The 19,370-nt window shown below is 36.1% G+C and overlaps 1 protein-coding gene across 20 annotated transcripts in view; it reads right to left on the reverse strand.

Moving 5' to 3' along the window:
• The window catches only part of SBF2 (SET binding factor 2), a 286,083-nt gene that overhangs the window by 226,047 nt on the left and 40,666 nt on the right, over positions 1 to 19,370 (reverse strand). For 17 of the 20 annotated variants that reach the window (XM_068945065.1, XM_068945055.1, XM_068945054.1 and 14 more), the window contains exon 2: positions 5,837 to 5,922. The exons of 1 other annotated variant lie outside the window; for it this stretch is intronic. In XM_068945065.1, the coding sequence (XP_068801166.1) occupies positions 5,837 to 5,922 (86 nt within the window). Of the gene's footprint in view, positions 1 to 5,836; positions 5,923 to 8,221; positions 8,723 to 8,793; positions 8,876 to 19,370 lie in introns of those variants that run through there. 2 more of the 20 variants (XM_068945071.1, XM_068945070.1) reach the window with 2 other exon arrangements.

A 19,370-nucleotide genomic window follows, 5' to 3' on the forward strand; every position in this document is an offset into this window, starting at 1 on the left:
AACAAATAAAATGTTCAAGTGTCATTTTTTTTTCCTATAAAAGATGCATTGCACCAAAGCGTTAAAAGAAGAACACGACTAAATGATTAGCATTTGAATTCTAAGAATATTATCTTTGTGGGAATATCTCTTTTTTTTGGAAGACTGAACTTTGGAACTCTCCAAACTGTTAGGCATTTACTGCTTGAAAATCTGGCTTCCCTTAAAATGTCCTGAGTTGACTGACAGCAATTCTGTTTTTTAATGCAACTTTTAAGATAAATTAGTTACTATTTCTTTTTGGTAGCATCCTTCTCCCCTCATGCCTTTGTCAAGCTCTAACAGCAGCATACATTCACTTAAGATTTCAAAGGTATGGCTTCACTCATAACATCTGTATCTCATCATGAAATAGAAGTCTCTACTGGAAGATGAAGTTGTTTCTTCTCAAAAGACTGATATCTATTATGACTTTAAACACTGACATACTTTGAAAATATATAAATACCATTCCTTACACTGATTTGAACTTTTTTCGTTTCCCAAATCTTAGGTTAGTAGAAATCTGGGTCAGGGATCCAATATTTTATAAAAGACATATTGCATGTATCTTCAAGAGGTCATATTTGAAGCTTGCAGAAATGGTAGGATGAACAAAGGTAAAGCTAGTCCAAGGAATAAAATGCTCATTCCAACAACATCAGCTCCTGAAGTTGTTTAGGTACATGAGAACTTGAGTTTTTCATGCCTTCTTATTTACGCTTCTTTTTTCTCAACAGCAAAGAAAAGCTAGACATGCAACTGAAGCAATTCATCTAAGCTATGCTTCTGCTGTAACTACAGGTTATGCTGGGGATTTTTTCCCTGCCATTCACTTACTGCACAAACATATGGTATCCAGTTTAAATGTAGAAGAGGACTCTATTTCTAGACGTGACTTTTGTCAGCCTAATGAACATTAACGTCCCAACTCAGAGTAATGCAGATGACACATGGTTCAGCTAATTTAGCCCACAAATGAAATGAGAATGCAGCATGACATTACACATCAAAGCTTCCTCCTTTGATGTGCAACTAATTATGACATCTAGAAAGGTTTACAGCAGAATTAAAATTGGCTTATGAATTTAAAAAGAAATGCACAAATATATAAAGCTAACTCATTCTAGCAACATACTCCCTCAAAAATTCTTTCTGCAAGTGAGAACAAGAAGCTTGATCATCCTATGATTTCCTAATATTAAACTGCTGTAGATCTCTTTCCTGATTTTTAGAAGATTATTTTTAAATTTAAGTTGTAATTGTGTAATGCTGAAGTAACTTCTCTGAAACACACTATGAAGAAGAACATATTTATTCAAAATAGTTGGGGGGCAACTATCAGATTTATGTTCTAACTGCAGGCTCTTGAAAACTGATGATCTAAATCTTTTTCTGAGCCAAATACTTTCTTAGCTTTAATAATGAGTATAAATCTCTCTTTGTTCCTCAAAGTCGGCCCATTTCCATGAAACTTGAGAAACTTCTATTTGTCAGTAAACTGATAACGTTCAGATTCTGAGAAGCTAAGATTACAAAAAATGTTTCCCATTATGCCTTTTGACTAGTCCACAAAAGGTTCTAGCAAATCAAAGAGCATCTCGCTGCTTTTGAAGTAATGAAGTCAGTACGTATGATACATATTATTAACAATTCTGATACCTTAATCTCAATTGTATCAAAATAGTCATTACAACAACCAGAAACAAGTATCAAGAGCCTTATTAGCTACTGCAATGATAAATAATCAATAAAAAAAAATTCAGATATGTTTCACAGGAATTTGCAGGCTGCCCACTAATCAAACTTTCTGCATTCAGTTATAAACAGAACAAAGTTGGAAGTTACAATCATTAGGGAAAAGGCAAAGGCACAGAACATAAGATGAAGAAAAATCTCTTTAGGTAAATCGATGAGATGCAGCTGAGTAGAAGTTCCAAAAAGATCCTCTGACCAAGACCTATTGACAGTATCTTTCCCTCAGCACAGTGTCATAGCTTTGCTCTCTTTCCACTGGCAAACAGAAAACACCATTTTTCTTTAACAAAACAGATTCAAACACTTCAATGTGATTTCATAAAATGTATTTCTGCTGAATTTTGGACAATGTGTTGATGCCATAACTTACGTGCACGTTAAACAAAACCAGAACATACCTAACACACTACACAGAAAAAAAGAGAAATGGTTTAAGTAACACTATCCTTATGTGCAGCGTATACCTACACAGAATATGATACTCTAACTAAAGGTCAGATTGTAATTCTGTTTTATAATGACCAAATTCTTCACATATCTGTGTCAAATTAATAAAACTACAAATGCAGTCAAGGCTACAAGTGAAAAGCTGAAATAGGGACACCAACCTTCCTAGATAAGCTCTTCTCAAATGATTCCTTTCACTCAGTTAAGTGCAGGTCCATTAGGTACAGTTCTTCCAATGTAAGCCCATTTCTCAAAACTGGGCTCAAAGGGAAAAAAAATATGATTTGCAGTGTTGTTATTACTGAACTTAAAATTAGCTGCACAGCTCTGTTCTCTACATCATCTTCATGCAGGTCTCAAAATCCAGCCACATGGGAGTCAAGCCCAGAAGGGATTGGGGGGGGGGGGGGGGAGGGGGGGGGAAGAGGAGTCCTCCACACAGATGTCAGAGGCTTTTGTCTATTCGTTTTTTGCTAGAGTTTGGACAAACTGCATTTTGACAAGCTGTGGAGGCATTTTCCATCACATAGTATTAAAATTCAGAAGGGGGCTCCATAAGGTATTGGTCTTTGCCAGTATTAATTTTTTTTTACTTCGTTTCATAAAATACCACCAAAATATGAATGGAAAAGTACTATTAGTTCGTGTCATCCATTACTTCCCAATCTGATTCAACAGATAGTATTTGGTCAAATAACTTGGGCATACAAATATTCAAATCTATAGGCAAATAATATCCTTTATAAAACATTGCATTTCACTATTAGCTCAGATCTTCACATTTCTTTTAGACTAGTAAAAATTAAACCTCATGAAGATCTGCTAGAGAACTACCTTCAGTTTCCCAGCTTTGTGTTCACCTCTGTAAGACCAGAGTTCGTATTTCTGTTGTTTGGCGGCATTAATTGGGGAGTGATAGAGGAGTGGTGAACACATAGCAGAAGCAATTTTTCGTTCAGATATATGTTCATTTCTGTTCCTTCATGTCACCATATATAAGTTAAATAGATGGAAGAGTGTTTTAAAAATAACTTGGGGAAAAAAAATAATAATTAATCTAAAATCACAGTGATTCACGGTAGAAGAACTAGCTTCAGTAGAGGTTAAGACAAAAACAAACACAAAACAAAAAAATCCCCCACCTTTCAATCTAATCTCTAGGCATGAAAAACTTTGGCCTTTTTTTTTCTTCTTGAAAAACACAGTGGAGAGTTTAATATACTTTTCAAATGTAAGCCATATTTTTTTCATTTCTTCCATCAGGGAAACCCATATAATTCCATAAAAAACCTTCACTCAACTGAGAAGAAATACACTTAAAAATGTATTAAGTCAAAATACTGTTAGAACTGAAGTGCTATTAATTTATAAGAACATCTACCTTAATTCTCACACACACTCCTGTCAACTGCAGTACTCTTATCTTTTCTCCTTTTCCCCCCCATATTTACCTCTTACACACTTAATGATATTAACATTGCCCTTAAGATGACAACCAGAAAATGACACATTGTTTTTCTTCTTTTCTTTCCATCAATTAATACTGATTCATGCTATTCATCCAAAAACTTGCAAATAGCATCCTGCCAAAACCTGATTTTCATGAGTGATGTACTTTATGATCTCTCTAATATCTCTCCTTGATCTTAATTAATTAAAAATTTTATCACCATGTTTGGAAAACAAATCAAAATTGGAGTAATTTTACAGAATGGCTGAACAGATATCCTTAATTCAACTTTTAAATAGCCAGATTTCACTTTACTTTTAGTTAAATTCTCAGTGGTTTTGCCTAATGAGTCATTTGAGAACTAATACAAAAAATAATGTTTTGTTCAACTGGGGCCCGGGAGTGGGGGGGGGGGGGGGAAATCTTCCTATAGAAAGGTGTTTCTTTTAACACTAATATCCTACAATTATATAAAATGAGAAATAATATTTAGGTACAGATACATCACTTAAGTACCTTCACTGCTTTAAGAGCAGCTGTGATGATTTATTATAAAATATCACTGGAAATCAGCCATGTTTGCTTGAAACAGGTAAGGAAGAGTTGCATGACAAAATAAATCTTAGTATAACTAAAACATTAAACTCTTGCAGTTGTGTAAGGCAAGATCAAGTCATTGAGTTCAACCCAAGAGTGTTTAAAGTTAATAAAAAGAGAAACGATAAACCAGCTAAGGAATGACAGTAAACTATTCTGAAAAACAAAAAACAAAACAACAAAAACAGTAGTCATCAAGCACATGCTGGCTAGGCATGTATTAAGTAGAGAAATACTAGCAACATCAAACAGCAATTGCTATATATAGCGATATAATGTTGTAAGAGTAGTAGAAATACTTCAGAGAAAGCAGGAGCTTCCATTGTTTCAGCACAGCACTACATTGCCAAATGCAGTATTATGCAACTATACCGCAAACGTTGTAACTATCCATCATGTGCATCAGAAATAATGCTTAACCAGTAATTAGTGTATGACATCCCCTGAAACATTAGACGTATGCTTGACTGATATGAAGAAACGAAAACCACAGACTGTTGAAGAAAACAAGCAACCAGTCGCGTACACCAGCACACAGTGAACTACATAAACCTCTGTAGATGAGAGAGCAAACTAGCAAGCCCTGATTGCCAAGATCACTTCTCTTTCACTGAGGAAGACAACATCTGGCCAATGGCAGGCACATTCTGAGTGAGGTGAACTGAAAGGTATCATACCGATAAAAGCTTGCTTGTTTGCTCTATCTGTATAGTAAATGTAGTGAAGAGTCACAGGGTCTTTGTCCTCTGCAGTTCATTTTTGCCCTGCAGTACAAAGACTTCAATTGCAACACTTCCTAGAGGCCATCTTCTCTAGCTCATCCTGTCCCAGAAGTCCCCAAGTTCAAGGCAGTAAGAGTTTCACTGATTTCTCAGAAACCTAATTTGCTGAGTATGACCCAAGTACTGCGTTTCTCTGTAGGATTTTCAGGGCCATACATCTAATGAATCCCTGATCTGGATGAATAAGCAACACCTATTCCTTGTATCTCACAATATGAGACCAAGAGAGGGAAAGAAGTGGTATTTAGTGAATTATTAGAGAGGGCATTTAAAATAGATCATTATATACTAGTCCTGTTTAGTGTACTGTTTTCATAAGCACCCATTATACCATCTGTCAAGGACAATACTGGGTAAAGACTGACCATTTTAATCAAGCCAGTTCATCATGATGTTATTTATATACAATGTATAAATACATATTTGTTTTTATTTGAATATGGTAACGAAGACTCACCTGAGATCTGAATGATGCTTCTAAACATATAGTCAACTATAACTTAATGATGCAAATAAACATTTTTTTTTAAATATACTGTCTCTAACTTTCCAGCAGACACCTTCTATATTCTAGGAACATCTACTGAAGAGATTAGGAACAGAAAAAAAATATTCTTCTGTTAGCTAAAATTATTTTTCTTAAAGCTATTACCTACCCCCTCATTCATGTAATTTCTATGCGTGCCATGTGAGGTTAGATAATACATTGCATGAAGGCCTATACATCTTCCATCTTGTACACAAAAAGAAATTCTAAAAATTATATAATGTAACACAAACTTACCAACTCTATTCCCTGTGGAAAAGGAGTGTCTTCCCAGTCCTTCTGAGGAAATCTTTGTATTATTTTACCCAAACCTTCTGCTGGGCCTGGTGAAAGATAAATTCAATTACTGAAATATAAAATTCAATTATTTACCAGACAAAATACTGTAGTTTAAACTGGCATACATTTCAGATTAAGTGTATACCTACTATTAGGAAATTTTTTTTTTTAACCACAAGAAGTAGAATTGGCTCTTCAAATGTATTCTGCAGGTCACATAATAAATATCATCCTAATATTCTCTAGCAGTGACACAGAGTGACCATATGAAATGAAGCTGTAAGCCGTACCTAGCCTATGCCTGCCAAGCATGTTTTCAATGCGGTACATGATTTTTGGTAATTCTAGTCTCTCTCTACAAATGGAAGTAAATTAAAAATGAATACAGTGTATATCCTGATAGTTAAAAAAGAAGTCAAACATTTTTCAAAAGCAGTCTGCTAAAAGAAATAGTTTACAAATGAGAAGTTTACAAGATGTATTCAGGACATTCCAGTTCTTTGCTAGGATTCCTAGATGTTTTACCCTGAACAAGGTAAAAGTGATTTTCTGCACTGAAAAGCATAGAGAAGAACTGTTAATTTCTCACAGCTTCTCTGATTCAAATATCCCTTAACTACAGTGCTACAGAAAGCCCCTGAGAAATGTAATCTCCTTTCTGTGATGGCCCCAAGTATTAAACCATAGTGCCCTGTGTTCTTGAAAGGTGTAGGAATGTATCCACAAACATGATTTTGTTCTTTCTTCACCTTGGAATTGTTGAAGTCTTAGTATATATCTTGAAAAGAACCATAATGTTTTGCACAAATCTTGACTTTGCCTACGGAAAAACTAACCTCTCTGTTTCATCTATCTTACAAATATACCAAATGACTTCAAAAATATATGTATAATTTTGTTTTCTGAAGGAAATTGCTTTAAGAAGGTCAAATATTTCCTATGTACACCAAAGACTTATCTAACATTTTATATACATTTTAAATCCAAAGAAAGAAAACTTCTATGATAACATTATATATCCATCAGTTCTCATCCTAGCAATTTCTGCATCTCCTGGATGTTTTAAATGGCATTTCACAGGTAAGCAAACATAAAAAAAGATTCACATGCTTGCAAGTTGGTTGCTGGGTAGAGACAAGAGGCTCAAATTCCTGTGCTTTTCCTCTCCCTGCACTGAGAAAAAAGTAGCAGATCTGAGCAGTTACATCTTCTGTATGGTGGCTTCCAGCTAGGCAACCAGCATTTGCATTCAAACTGGCCAAGTAGTACATACAGAGCTCTAGACTACCACAGTAGTATTTGCAGTCCCTTGCTCAGTAAATGTATCACAGGAGAAACAGGGCGGAGAGGAAGCAAACTGCAATCATTGCAAATGGATAAAAGTTTATGGTTTAAGAGACAAATATATTTTACATTTTTTTAATATTATAAAATAAATTATATTCAATACTTATGAAATGAGGTTTCATTAAACTACATGTAAAGTTTCTTGAACAGTAAGGCTGGAATTTACAATGATTTAAAATCTATTTTAATAGTTTGAATAATCTAACTGCATCATCCTTTCTCTGAAATCATACTATGAAACTTTGAGATTAAATGTTAAAATTAAGTTTTAAATATTTTCTTGTGAAATTCTCACAGCTATACCTAGCTGTGAGAAACAGTAGAAATTCTGTATTAATAGAAGGAGTCCATATATGTTGCATCCTTCGCAGACACCCAAGCAGCAGCAACGAACACATTATTTTACTGGCCATACTATATAAACAATACTCAGCCTGACTCAACTCAACTACATAAAGCAACTCATAAATCAATTTTATGGTGGAAAAAATTATGTTCTCTTTAAGCTTCCTGCCAATTTACATGTTGAGTTTGCTTCTGTCTTTTAAAATTCATAATAAAATTAATAAAGTGCTTAGGCAGGAAGATAAGGTAATTTACTAAGAGCTATTTTCTCAGTTCTATGTATTTTTACAGTTAACATTCTATGAGTTTCTCCTGGAAATAATTTGTCAACAAGTGTTCTTGGTATAATGGTTATATAAACCATGCAGAGAAAATTCCAAACAGTAATCTTACCCCCAAAATAGCACATACTGATTTTGACTGTAAATCTGTGTTACTGCAAGCAAACAAGACAGCATACTAAGGAACTGCAATCAGACTGAGTTAGCTAGAAGGTGTAAGAGGTAGTAAGAGAGAAAGCATTTAAAAGCTGAAGGAGACACAGTATTTGGAGAGAAGCTGCAGAGGTGCTGAGAAAGCACAGAATTGTGCCAGAGATCAAGAAACAGATGGACATGGCTACAGTTCTTTTAAGGAAAGGCAGTTGCATACCTACTAGTCTGTAAGAGCTAGATGGGCTCACCAGTCCCTAACTTGTTTAAGGCCAAGCATTGCCTCAGGTACCCTTTTTTACAGCAGCAACTTCTACTGAATTATCACTCCTCTCCCCATCATTTCATCTCAGCCTTTGTCCAAAATTAGGAGGTATAAATTGGAAGGGCTTTCCAGTCTGCTTCCTCCTAAACAGGTCTCAGAAGATCAGATAGTCATGCTGCTTCTCTCCTCAGGAAAGTAAACAGTCTACTGTATTCCTTCTTTTTTCCATAGGCATCCAACCACTATTTCCTCCTCCAACACAAAAAGGACAGAACAGCTAGATTTTCAACTAGATATGGCAGGGTTGATAAGCATTTTGTGGCTAGCACGTAATAAGTAGTCTCCTCTGCTCTTCTCTAACCTTCACATTGAGTACCCCACTCAGAGAACTCCTTTTTTCTCCCATTCCTTTACATAGTCACCAACTTGAGATCCTCTATTACTTTCTCCTTCACTTTGAGAGGGCTGTTCCTTCACAGAGTAAGTATCAGAACTTCTACCCTTGTAGAATAAAAGTCTCAAATTACTATGTTATCTGCTCTTCACAAGCCATATTTTCGTCAATTTGCTTCTTCCTCTTGTTCGGATGGCGGTAGGTGGAGAAAGGAAGAGACAGCAAACAGCATAACCAGGACAGCAGTGAGCACAAGCACTCGCCAAGAGAAGCGGAACTCGTGGCTGTGAGGCCAACAGCAAGAAAGGCCAAAAGGACTGCAGCGAACAGAGACACTTCCTGGAAAGACATTATCAAACAATTACAGCATCAAAAAGCATCAAGTTTATGCTATGTATATTCTCTCTGTGGGAACAGAGGTGACATTCACTTTGTGACTGTAAAGTCACTCCAATTCTGAAAAGTCTGAAGAACATGGATATCTCAGACAAAACAAACTATTTCTGTAAATGAAATCCCGGAAAGCAGCTCAAAGGCTTTCTTGTCTGTCTTCTTCATATGTTCTGAAGGTATCAATGCTTCTGCTTCTCCTTTTATTAGACTGCTAGAAAGATGCTCCTACACTGCAGTATAGGCACTTATATTAACTCCTAATCTTACAACATGCTATTTTCATTACATAGCTGTAGTATTGTCTCCATTATGTCAGAAGGGTATCGCTCCTTTTAGGCTGCTTTCCTTGGACGGCCACTAGTGCCGGCTAACTGCATTAAAAGAGTTCACTGCATATAAATCCATATTGCTTTCAGGAATAATGAGGATCCTCAGTAGGAAGCAACCTGAAAGGAATTTACCTCTGAACATTTCTTGAACGCTAGATGATTCTACCTTTTAGATTGCCTGGACTTGCACTCTGGGATCAAAGGGAAGTCATACCAAACCAATTAATAATAAAAGTTTTGCGTGCTATGGAGATAGCCTGACATCATTATATAGCGAGTATAATGTTCTAAATACTATTTAGAGAAGAAAAAAAGGTACTTTTCTTCTGCACATCTATTATTCTCCTAAAATCTTAGGTAAAGCCAAGAAAAAGAAAGACAAAAGGTTGTAAGAGAACTAAATTTGAATTTGTATGAGGGAGAATTTGTAAGAGTCAGCTCTGAAAGAGATGCCTTTGAGATGAGAAGATTTAAAAGTGAAATCCACCGCACAGGACAAAAATTAGGACTATCGCAATGTTAGAAAAAATATTTTGTCACTTGCTTATCTTCAAAGTTTTCACATTTTAATTGCAATAACCAAACAGTTCTGCAAGTGATCGCTGAATGCCTCGACCAAAAAAAGTCATCAGATAAGATTCTTGATTACATATTCCTTGCTCATCATTTTATCCTGACCACTAACAAGCTCTTTTAAGAATATAATTTAAAGATTTGTATTATTTCTGATAGTCACTCCTACAACAAGTAGCATCGTTGGTCAGCCAAAGAATAAACTTAGAATAAAATCATGAAATGTGCACACAGTATTTCCGTAAATAGGCATTCTTTTCCTTAAAATAACAGCGTTATAACCAAATCCACAAAAAATACAGACTAAGCCCTAAACTACAATTTGTTCTTCCATTCAGCACACAAATGCAAGCTGTTCAAATTCTGAGGAGTCAATATGGTACTTTGTAGTAAACCACATTCCGTGCTGGCTCTACAAACACACAGATCAGGCATTTTTTGACATACTAAGTTCATACTAGAACCTTAAATTTCCACTGTGACCACAGTTATCTCTCAAAGCCTTGATAAGCCAATGCCTACAAAAAGCATTCTGTCTTTACTTAAGCCATTCTCTTTCCCCTGCCCCAAACGAGCCTTGTGAAAATAAATAAATAAGTAATTAATTAGTATCAGGAATCAGTAAGTCTACAATAAACAAATAGATGCTTTCATCCATTCTGGAGGAAAGCAGCTTTAACAGAAGATACCTAGGAAAGCATCACAAAGCACTCTTCAGGATTTTTCCTGCTTGTTTTCTTTTCTCTCTCTGCCTCTCAGCAGCTTCTTTCTGCTGCTCCCTACCACAAGCCCCAGGTTCTTGGGGGTGTCCCAGCCCTGGCGGGGCAACCCACGGTTCCCACAAAGGCAAACCTTCTCTGGCGCGGAGCACCTCCGTCCCAGATTGCATTGCCAGCAATGTCCCCTTTCCAGGCTTCTCCTCTATTTCCTCTTTGGCACCTCCTCCTCCCAGCACCCGCAGCTCTTCAGAGCGAGTGGCAGCGCCAGGTACTCCTCTGATGGGCTGAAGTTTGGGCACGCTCTGGGGTGCTGATACCGCTTTCAGAACCAGCTGGAAGCGGCTGTGACTGGTTCAGGGCAGTTCCCGAACTCCTCCTGCACATCACTCCTGCCTCCCCCTGCTCTGCAAAACCTGCCATTTGTACTCAATACAGACTTTTCTAGCTTAGAGGCCAACGTTTGGAATACACTCCTGAAAAAGAAGTATCTTCCATCTGCCATCTGTTCAAGTGCAACTGATTTGGTATCCAAGTTTTCAAAAAATTAGAAAAGGAAATTCTTCTATAGAAGGACTTAAGTCTCAAAAAAAATTCCATATTTTAAGCAGTCAAAGTTAAGGCCCACAGCAATTAAGATGAATCATCAAAAGAATCGCTTAAATATAAAGAAAGATCCAAGCTGGTAATGAGATTTTATAGAAGGATGGATGAAGGATACATCATAGAAATGCTCTATTCTAAGGGGGGGGGGGCACTTTCTAAAAACATTTAGACTAGTTCTGTACAAGATGGGAGCATCAGAAAAAGACATTTCCCATCAGATGGGAATAAAAAAGAAAATTGACACTGTTAATCCTTCCACAGGACTGTCCTGTGATAGAGATTTACAAACCTACCTGTATGTGTAAAATCTAACTAATTATTTCACATGGCTACTTAAATTGTATACAACTGACATAGAAGGGAAACCATTTTCCCATGCCACCACAATTTGTTGGGGTTTTTCTTGTTTTTTAAAGGAAGCCTCTGTCCTCTCACATCACAGTAAATCTTCAAAATCTCAGATTTGTACATTTGTAATTACAAAGTGAAATTCAATACAATAAAATATTCATGAAGTTTACAACGGTACTCATCTAAAATTTCCTAAGTCTAGTAACAATCCAACACAAAAGCAAAAAGATAGGAAAATTTTACCTCATGAGCTCGACTCCTTTACGTGGATGCAAATACAAAGTAATTCACTTCATGCTGCTACCCAAGATTAAAATGTGTGCAAGAGAAGATGCAGTAGCTGCACTTGCATGTAATAGTGAAAGCAATTTAACATAGTATATTTGCCAAATTTTTTCAATACTTTAGTGTAATTTCTGTTGACTCTTGGTAACTCTATTTTTCAGATCCATCTGGGCAGATAACATTAGTATTGCAGTAAGTGCCCAAATCCCGCAGGTTTTTTGGGTCAAGGACCCTATCTGCCTTCAGCTGACTTTTATTAAGTCATTCATCTATCAGCAGGGCGGTTATATCTGAAAAGATCAGATTATTCAAGAGGTGGCTGCAACTCAACACCCAAGTGATTTTACATTCTCAACTGTTACAGCACAAAGCAGAAATAGAAAAAAAATTACAAAGGTCATGGGATTTCAACAATAGCTAAATTCTGTTTCCATATATGCTATCGACAACTACTGTCAACTTTCCAAAAATACCAAGGCCACATACCAAATGCTAACTTGTTACTAAATCAAGTTTCATTAGTTTAGTTTTCATTTCAATTTTTTTTATTTTTTAAGCTCATAATAGTATATTTTAATTTTTTTCAAATGTAGACTTCATTTCTTATGATCAAGTATTCAAAAACAAATTTAATTAAGAATGCATTATTTTTAATGTATAGGAATCTCTTTAAAATGTTTAACAAAATGTAAACACCTCAAAGAACAAATCTGAAAGAGGTAGAGAGCCCAGAGAGATTGATCAGAGAGGGAGTGTGTGTGTGTACACTTATATGAATGTTTTAGCCCTTCCAGTGATACCTATGCCTTCTGCATGCACTCAGATGTACCCAAAGGACTCCTGTATTCGGCATAACGGATACAGTTACTGCAGTTCTGCACGCACTGAAGCCACTACATCAGGTTGGCTTCAAAAGTACATACGCTGACACTGTGACAAACTGAAATTTCCTATTCCATTATATTGCACAGTTCACTTCGTTAAACTAGAGAAGGAAGTGTATGGGTAGCCTCTCTCCAAGTCTAGTCTCTACTGCTTTCACTGTACAAATAATAGCCTTTGCCATTTCCCATTTCTAAATAAAATGATAAAATAAAGTGATTCAGATTCCATGAAGGAATAAGCGTTAGATCCCTACCATATTCCTTACACTTGGCATCTATTTTTTCCAAAATCTTCCTTCAAGCCCCTTTTACTGATTACTTCTTAGCACCTTATTGAAAGGACGCTCCTTCAATACCTAAATGAAAGCGCTATTAACCAAAGTGAATTAACCAAATGTGATGCCTCATAAATTTACACATATTTTTAATATGTGAGTATATATGCACACATATATAAAAAAATTGAACAGCCTGTGATACCAGATTACAGTACAACCTCCTCATTTACTAGCTACTAGCTGCCTTACAGATCACAGAACTATAAAGATTCCAGAAGTTTAGCTGTTCCTCAGCCCCTTCACTCAGAGAGACAGGAGCAGCTCGCAGTCATTAATACGGATATCTTGTTTTTACATTGGGAAAACAGGTTATTCCAGTGTTAATTTTTCAGATAGCTGCAACCAGTAAGGAGGATCTTTGTACCATCTATACAAAGATTTGTCTTTTGATATCCTCAAGTAATAAGCAAGCCATGCAAATTATCCTAGTGGAAACTCCACAGCTGGTATTGCTTACTGAATTCAATTACACACACTCCTCCCCCCCCCCCCAACCACCAAACTGCTGAAACTCAGAAGCACTATCCACATCACTCAGACTATGAATTACTTAATGTAGAATACGTGTTCATGAGCACAGTATGAAAGATCACTGCATATTACAAACGTGTTCCACCTAAAACAGTAATTGCTTATTCCTACCAAAGCAAAACTATTTCTACACTTTAACTGAAGTATTTTGCAACTTTTTCCTTATATTTTTGAATAAAATGTCATAAAGTGGGTACAACAATCAGGAAGATATCACAGCAGTTTTGAAAGCAGTAATTTCACACCTACATCAATGAATTATAATTTAATTTCCATGAAAAAAGCCAGTTTAAAAAAAAAAAAAAAAAACACTCTACCAGTATCTTTATCTTCAGGATTCTTTAATCCATAAAGAATCAAAGCTGACCATATGGTAAATTACACTTCAAATTTTTTAGAGAACCTTTAAGCCTTGTGTCTGTACAATACATATATATAGTGAATTTCTCCAAGACAAATTTTAACCTATAAAAATACTGAATCAGCAGTCTATACTTTTAAGTTACCAAGGAAGAAGCAATTTTTCTCCCCAACTAACCCCTTCTAATCTGCCATCTTTCTCCTTCCCCTCTTCCCATCTTTTTCTTTAAACATTAAGAACATGCAACACATTAAAATTCTGGCTTACTTCGCTGGTTCCTGAACCCTAGTCCCCTAAACTCCCTTCTTATATAAATCTTTCCCCATGAAGGGTCACATGCCATCTCTAGCTTGCCCTTGAAATTCCAGAAGCAAGCTGTTAATGCAACTTACATTCCAAATTAATGAGAACTGTGATAAACTCTGTCTTTTTACTGATAAACATACATTTAAGTTATAAGTATTGTTAATAGTACATGCAAGGCATTGGATGTAAGCATTTTAGTGATTTGTAAAGAAAAACTAAATAATCATCATCATCATTGAGGTCTGCACAGAAGAAACTACAGATCCCAGAGTAATCACTTCTGTAATTATGCCACATAATACTTCAATTAGACTATCATTACAAATCCTACATGTAAAGTTAAAAAATCATTTTGAGTTTCCTGAGGCATAACTTTACATGTTCAAAGACAGAAACACACTATCAGTTTGAAAGACACGAAGATGCAGGTGGTGGAGTACAGTACTGCTTTTTCTTCTTCTCAAAACAGTTCCTAGCGCATAAAGACTTCACTAAAATCATCTGTGAAGTAAAGTCCTTTCCTTATCAAAATTCTTTAAAAAATTTGAAACAGTAGAGGTTTTAACAATTTTTAATCTAACAGAATAAACATTAATAAACAATAATGCTAACTAGGAATTAGTGGAAACTGAGCCAAATATAGATAAAATTTCCACATTAAACATTATTAAAACCAAACCCCACCATCCTTTCCCACTCAAAAACCTTTCCTCAGCTTCTCCTAAACAACTATCAACTATATTTAAAGTCATCTAACTACACTAACTTCTTCTGCAAAATGGTTCATTTACCTATTCAAATCCTTTGAACAATAGACTCCCCACAGTTCACCAAAAAAGCTACGTGAAAGAAGTGTCCTTGGACATTTTCAAAGCATCTTCCAAATAAAGTCCAGGTATTTTATTGCATCTATATCAATCAAAATGCCAAAAGGTAACACAGTCGCAATCACCGGCATTTCCTCAAAAGGATATTCTTGACTATTCTCCTTAAAAATATAACAACTTTAATAGCTAAAATCAAAATTTTGCCATTTAGAGGCAGCACCCTTACTTACAGGAAAAAATGATGATAGAAACACCAGAAGAAACTTCAGGTATTATGTTCTTTGGAAATATCTGAATATGAAAGTGATAATAAGCTTCAAAATAATAGAAAGTTCTCAGTTTCACCAATTAAAAAGATCGATAGATTCAGATTATTTTCTTAGCTGTACAAATAAAGAAAACACACTTAAGAATTTTTGCTTGCTGTCCATACAGTTTACAGACTGGTTACCCTACTGAAATTAGTGTTTACTAACGTACATGAATGGTATCAAGCAATAACACCCCAGTTTAGAAGGATTTTCTTTCTGATCTAAACACTGAATATTGTTATTGCTAAAACATTACCACCAACCCCTAAACCTAACTAAAATCAGCCTTCAAGAATTGAGAGGCTAATTCCTTTAACCTCAATACAATTTTCTAGCATGCCTCCTTATAACGTGTTCTACTTTAACAGATCTGAATTCTCCAATCTTTCTTCATGAGGAATCCATCCAAGTTTTGAATTACTCCCTTCCCATCCCAAGTCCTGTATTTTTGGGTTCATGGTGGGTAGGGGGGGGTATCAGATTAACAATATTCTAGTTGATAGCATAATCAAATCTATAATCTCATATTCCCAAGATTATTTATTTTGCACAGTTTATTGTGGTATTTTCTTTAAGAAACTGTTCCTTATGTAGCATTGCTTAGATCTCTGCACTGATCTATACTGCAGTCTTGTACACATTGCTATTAACTATTTAATTTCTGTATTTTAAATAATTTTACTGGTACCAGGCTAAATCTGGTATGGATACCCACTGCTGTGGACAAAATGTTGCAGGTTGTCCAAGTCAAGGCCTAACTACGAGAGTATCCATGACTATTTTTATTCTTACTGGCTTCTGTCATTGGATTTTCAAAATATTATCTGTCAATTTGATACCAAAAAAATACCCTTTTTAAAAAAGAACTATTTTAAGTTAACAAAGCTGCAGTGGCTTTTCTATTTTATTTACGGACTTTTATAAACCTATTTTTCATTATACAAATCTGGTCTTCTTGGTAATCAATGGAAAAGATAAACTCTGCCTCTAATCAGCAACAGGACCAGTTTCTAACACCTGCTGGGGTGGGGAAGTCTTCATGCCCTGTCTCTCCCATGCAGCTCATCACTCTTGGAAGAAAATCTCAATCAGCAAAACAACTTCACCGTTCTTTAAAGAAACAAAATAAAATTATTTTTTAAAAGCTATCCTTTCCATGAAGTCTGCAAAAAGACTGAAAATAACTACGTAGACTACTGGCTACAGTCACTGTCCTCATGTTTCTCTAATCTGTCTTCCTCTCTACACCCTTGTTCTGCGTGGTCTCTGATTTAGAATATGATTTTTGTATAGCAGTAATTCTTTGTTCTATATTTGTATAGAACACTGAGGTTTTGCCTCAATGTAATGAAAGCTAATTTTAAAAGGCAGAACTGCCCACTGATTGCCATTTTCTTTTGTAAGTCCTTTCAAATTTCAGCTGTTTCAAAGGTCATCATCCTTTCTTCCGAAATTGTTTCTTTCTGTCATTGCATCATAACAAATCTTTTCTGCATTTCAATCCTTCATCCATAGTCCTTGGAAAGCGTGATTTCATCTCCTCAATCTACTGGGAAAAGACAATCCAGAATTAAACTCTTACGCATCATCTCTGGCTTCTGGGATGGTAGCTGTTGTGGGTTTGTTTGTTTGGGTTTTTTTTAGGTTTATAATAGTCCTTTCAGCCCCACCACCCCGATAATAAAAATAATTCTGCTATTTGGTCATTTAAAAAAAAAAAAGTCATGTATCTACTGGATATCTTGACTCTCCATCACTTAGGCACTACACAAATGGAGACATTGCTATAAAGCAACTGCAAAGGCCAGTCCAGCAACAAGAATGACCAGCACGAATCAAAGTGCACTTCATACTGTCCCCACAGCAGACATCAGAAGCATATGTACTGGAGATAACATCAGAGTGCCTGTAACACTGCCAACATTTATTACTTTCAGGCCCTTGAACACCCCTAAATGTATCAAAATCCAACCATACTTGCAGAGAAGCCAACAGCTTCTTGCTGAGGTTCTTAGGCACTATTCCTTAAAACGCGCTATGTAACGTCAAGATACCTTCTCAATACACAACTATGTATGATCTTTGGTGCATTGAATCTTCTTCCCACTTTCTGATAGTACTAAGGCTGTGAAAGAACAACGTCCATAAAAGTTTTTCTGAAAGGGCTGGCACCACAGTCTACTGTTATTACATGGAATACACGTTTCCCCACGCCCTTCAGCAGACAGAAGCTGTACAGCTGTACAGGACATCCAGATTTCTCCAGCAGGAATAACTATAGGACTGTCTGCTGTTCTTTACAGCAAATGGCACTCCACCATATATTCCTCTTCCACCACATCAGCAGCAGAGTGGACAGCACTGACAGGCATTGTGTGATCTTCTAATTGACAGTTATTAAATGGAGAAAGACAGTCTATCGGGACAGATGAGAAATGCACTGAAAAAGGGGGAGGAGCTGCACTCCTAAGGTTTTGTTTACTTTTTTAACCAAGACGTTAAAAAAATCTTAATGATGGAGGATTCCTGTCACTTTTTAGAAGTTTTGGAATGAGAAAAGCTCATCATGGAAGCATGAACACAACTGGTGTTCCATCCCATGCCTCAGTTTTGTAAAAGGGAATGGAAAAATACCTGAGGTCTTCTCATACCCTTAAAAACATTGCTGCAGAAATCTCGATGCCAAAAGACAGATGCTATCAAGGCAGATACTCCTGTTTTAGAAGAGTTTAATTCAGTCTCCATACAGAAATCAGAACTGGAACCAAGGTGAAGAAGAGGTCAAAGGAGAACTAATATTAGACATCTAAAAACAAAAATATTTCTTTGACAGGCCTAAAGAAACGTGGCACAAAGTTCTGAAAAGTCTGCTCAACCCTATTATAGCACATAACAGGTTATGTGGGCCTTGAAGTCTGAAGTAGACTGGGCATTAAAATTTACCTAAAAATAATTTTATTCTAATGTATTCTAGAGAAGACAGATTTTGGATAGCCTAACAGCCACAAGTTAAAAGAAAAATGCTTGTACTTCTAGGAAGACAGGGTGAAGACAGGCTTCCCACAATGACCACAGAGACTATTTGTACAACTGGCAAATTTCATAGTCAGTTCATCTTAATGAAGTCAAAGAAATGCATGTAACAATCTTGGGAATTTAAACGATAGACTTTCTGGAGACTTTCCATATTATCAAGGATACAACAAATAATAGGATAAGATGATCCTTCAACCCTTTTCTTTGTAAACAGGAAAATTTTGTTGAACTTCCCAGGAAAAAAAAAAAAAAAAAAATCAAGCCTTCTGAAATTCACTGGCACTGTTATAGTTAGGACTACCTTAGTTACTTGGATGGTCCCAATTACTGAACACCTCAATATTTATTTGATTTTAGCACTTTCCTGTTTATATAGTCATTAACTCATCTTACACGCAGGGGAAGGAAGCACAGAGAAAGTGATCTATGTCCCCAAAGGTCACCTAAGAAATGGACTCAATTCATACCTCCCTAATCTCCAGCTAGTGCCTTATTCACAGAATCATCCTTCCTGCTATTGCAATTCTCCTGTGCAAGTCAACTATGATCTTCAATATTTCTGGGTATCAAAAATCATTCCTATGTTTTGCAAGTAAAAGAAAAGAAATGGCCCCTACTCTAGAGCTTACATTCTAATTAACGTAAAGCACTGGGGGGGGGGGGGAAGGGGGGGGAAATGGCAACACATCCCATATATCATTCCACTAAACCAACTAGTATTTCTGCTGAAACAAGGCAAGAAGGCTGGCAATTGTGGCTTAGTTAGAAAATTTCTGAAGTAGGTTTGGAAAGTCTGGGAAAAATTAACATTTAAGGATAAACTTCATTCACTGAAGTGCTATCTATGAAAAGTGGAATGAAAA

This window comes from Struthio camelus, chromosome 5 (genome assembly GCF_040807025.1).
Source record: "Struthio camelus isolate bStrCam1 chromosome 5, bStrCam1.hap1, whole genome shotgun sequence".
NCBI lineage: Eukaryota > Metazoa > Chordata > Aves > Struthioniformes > Struthionidae > Struthio > Struthio camelus.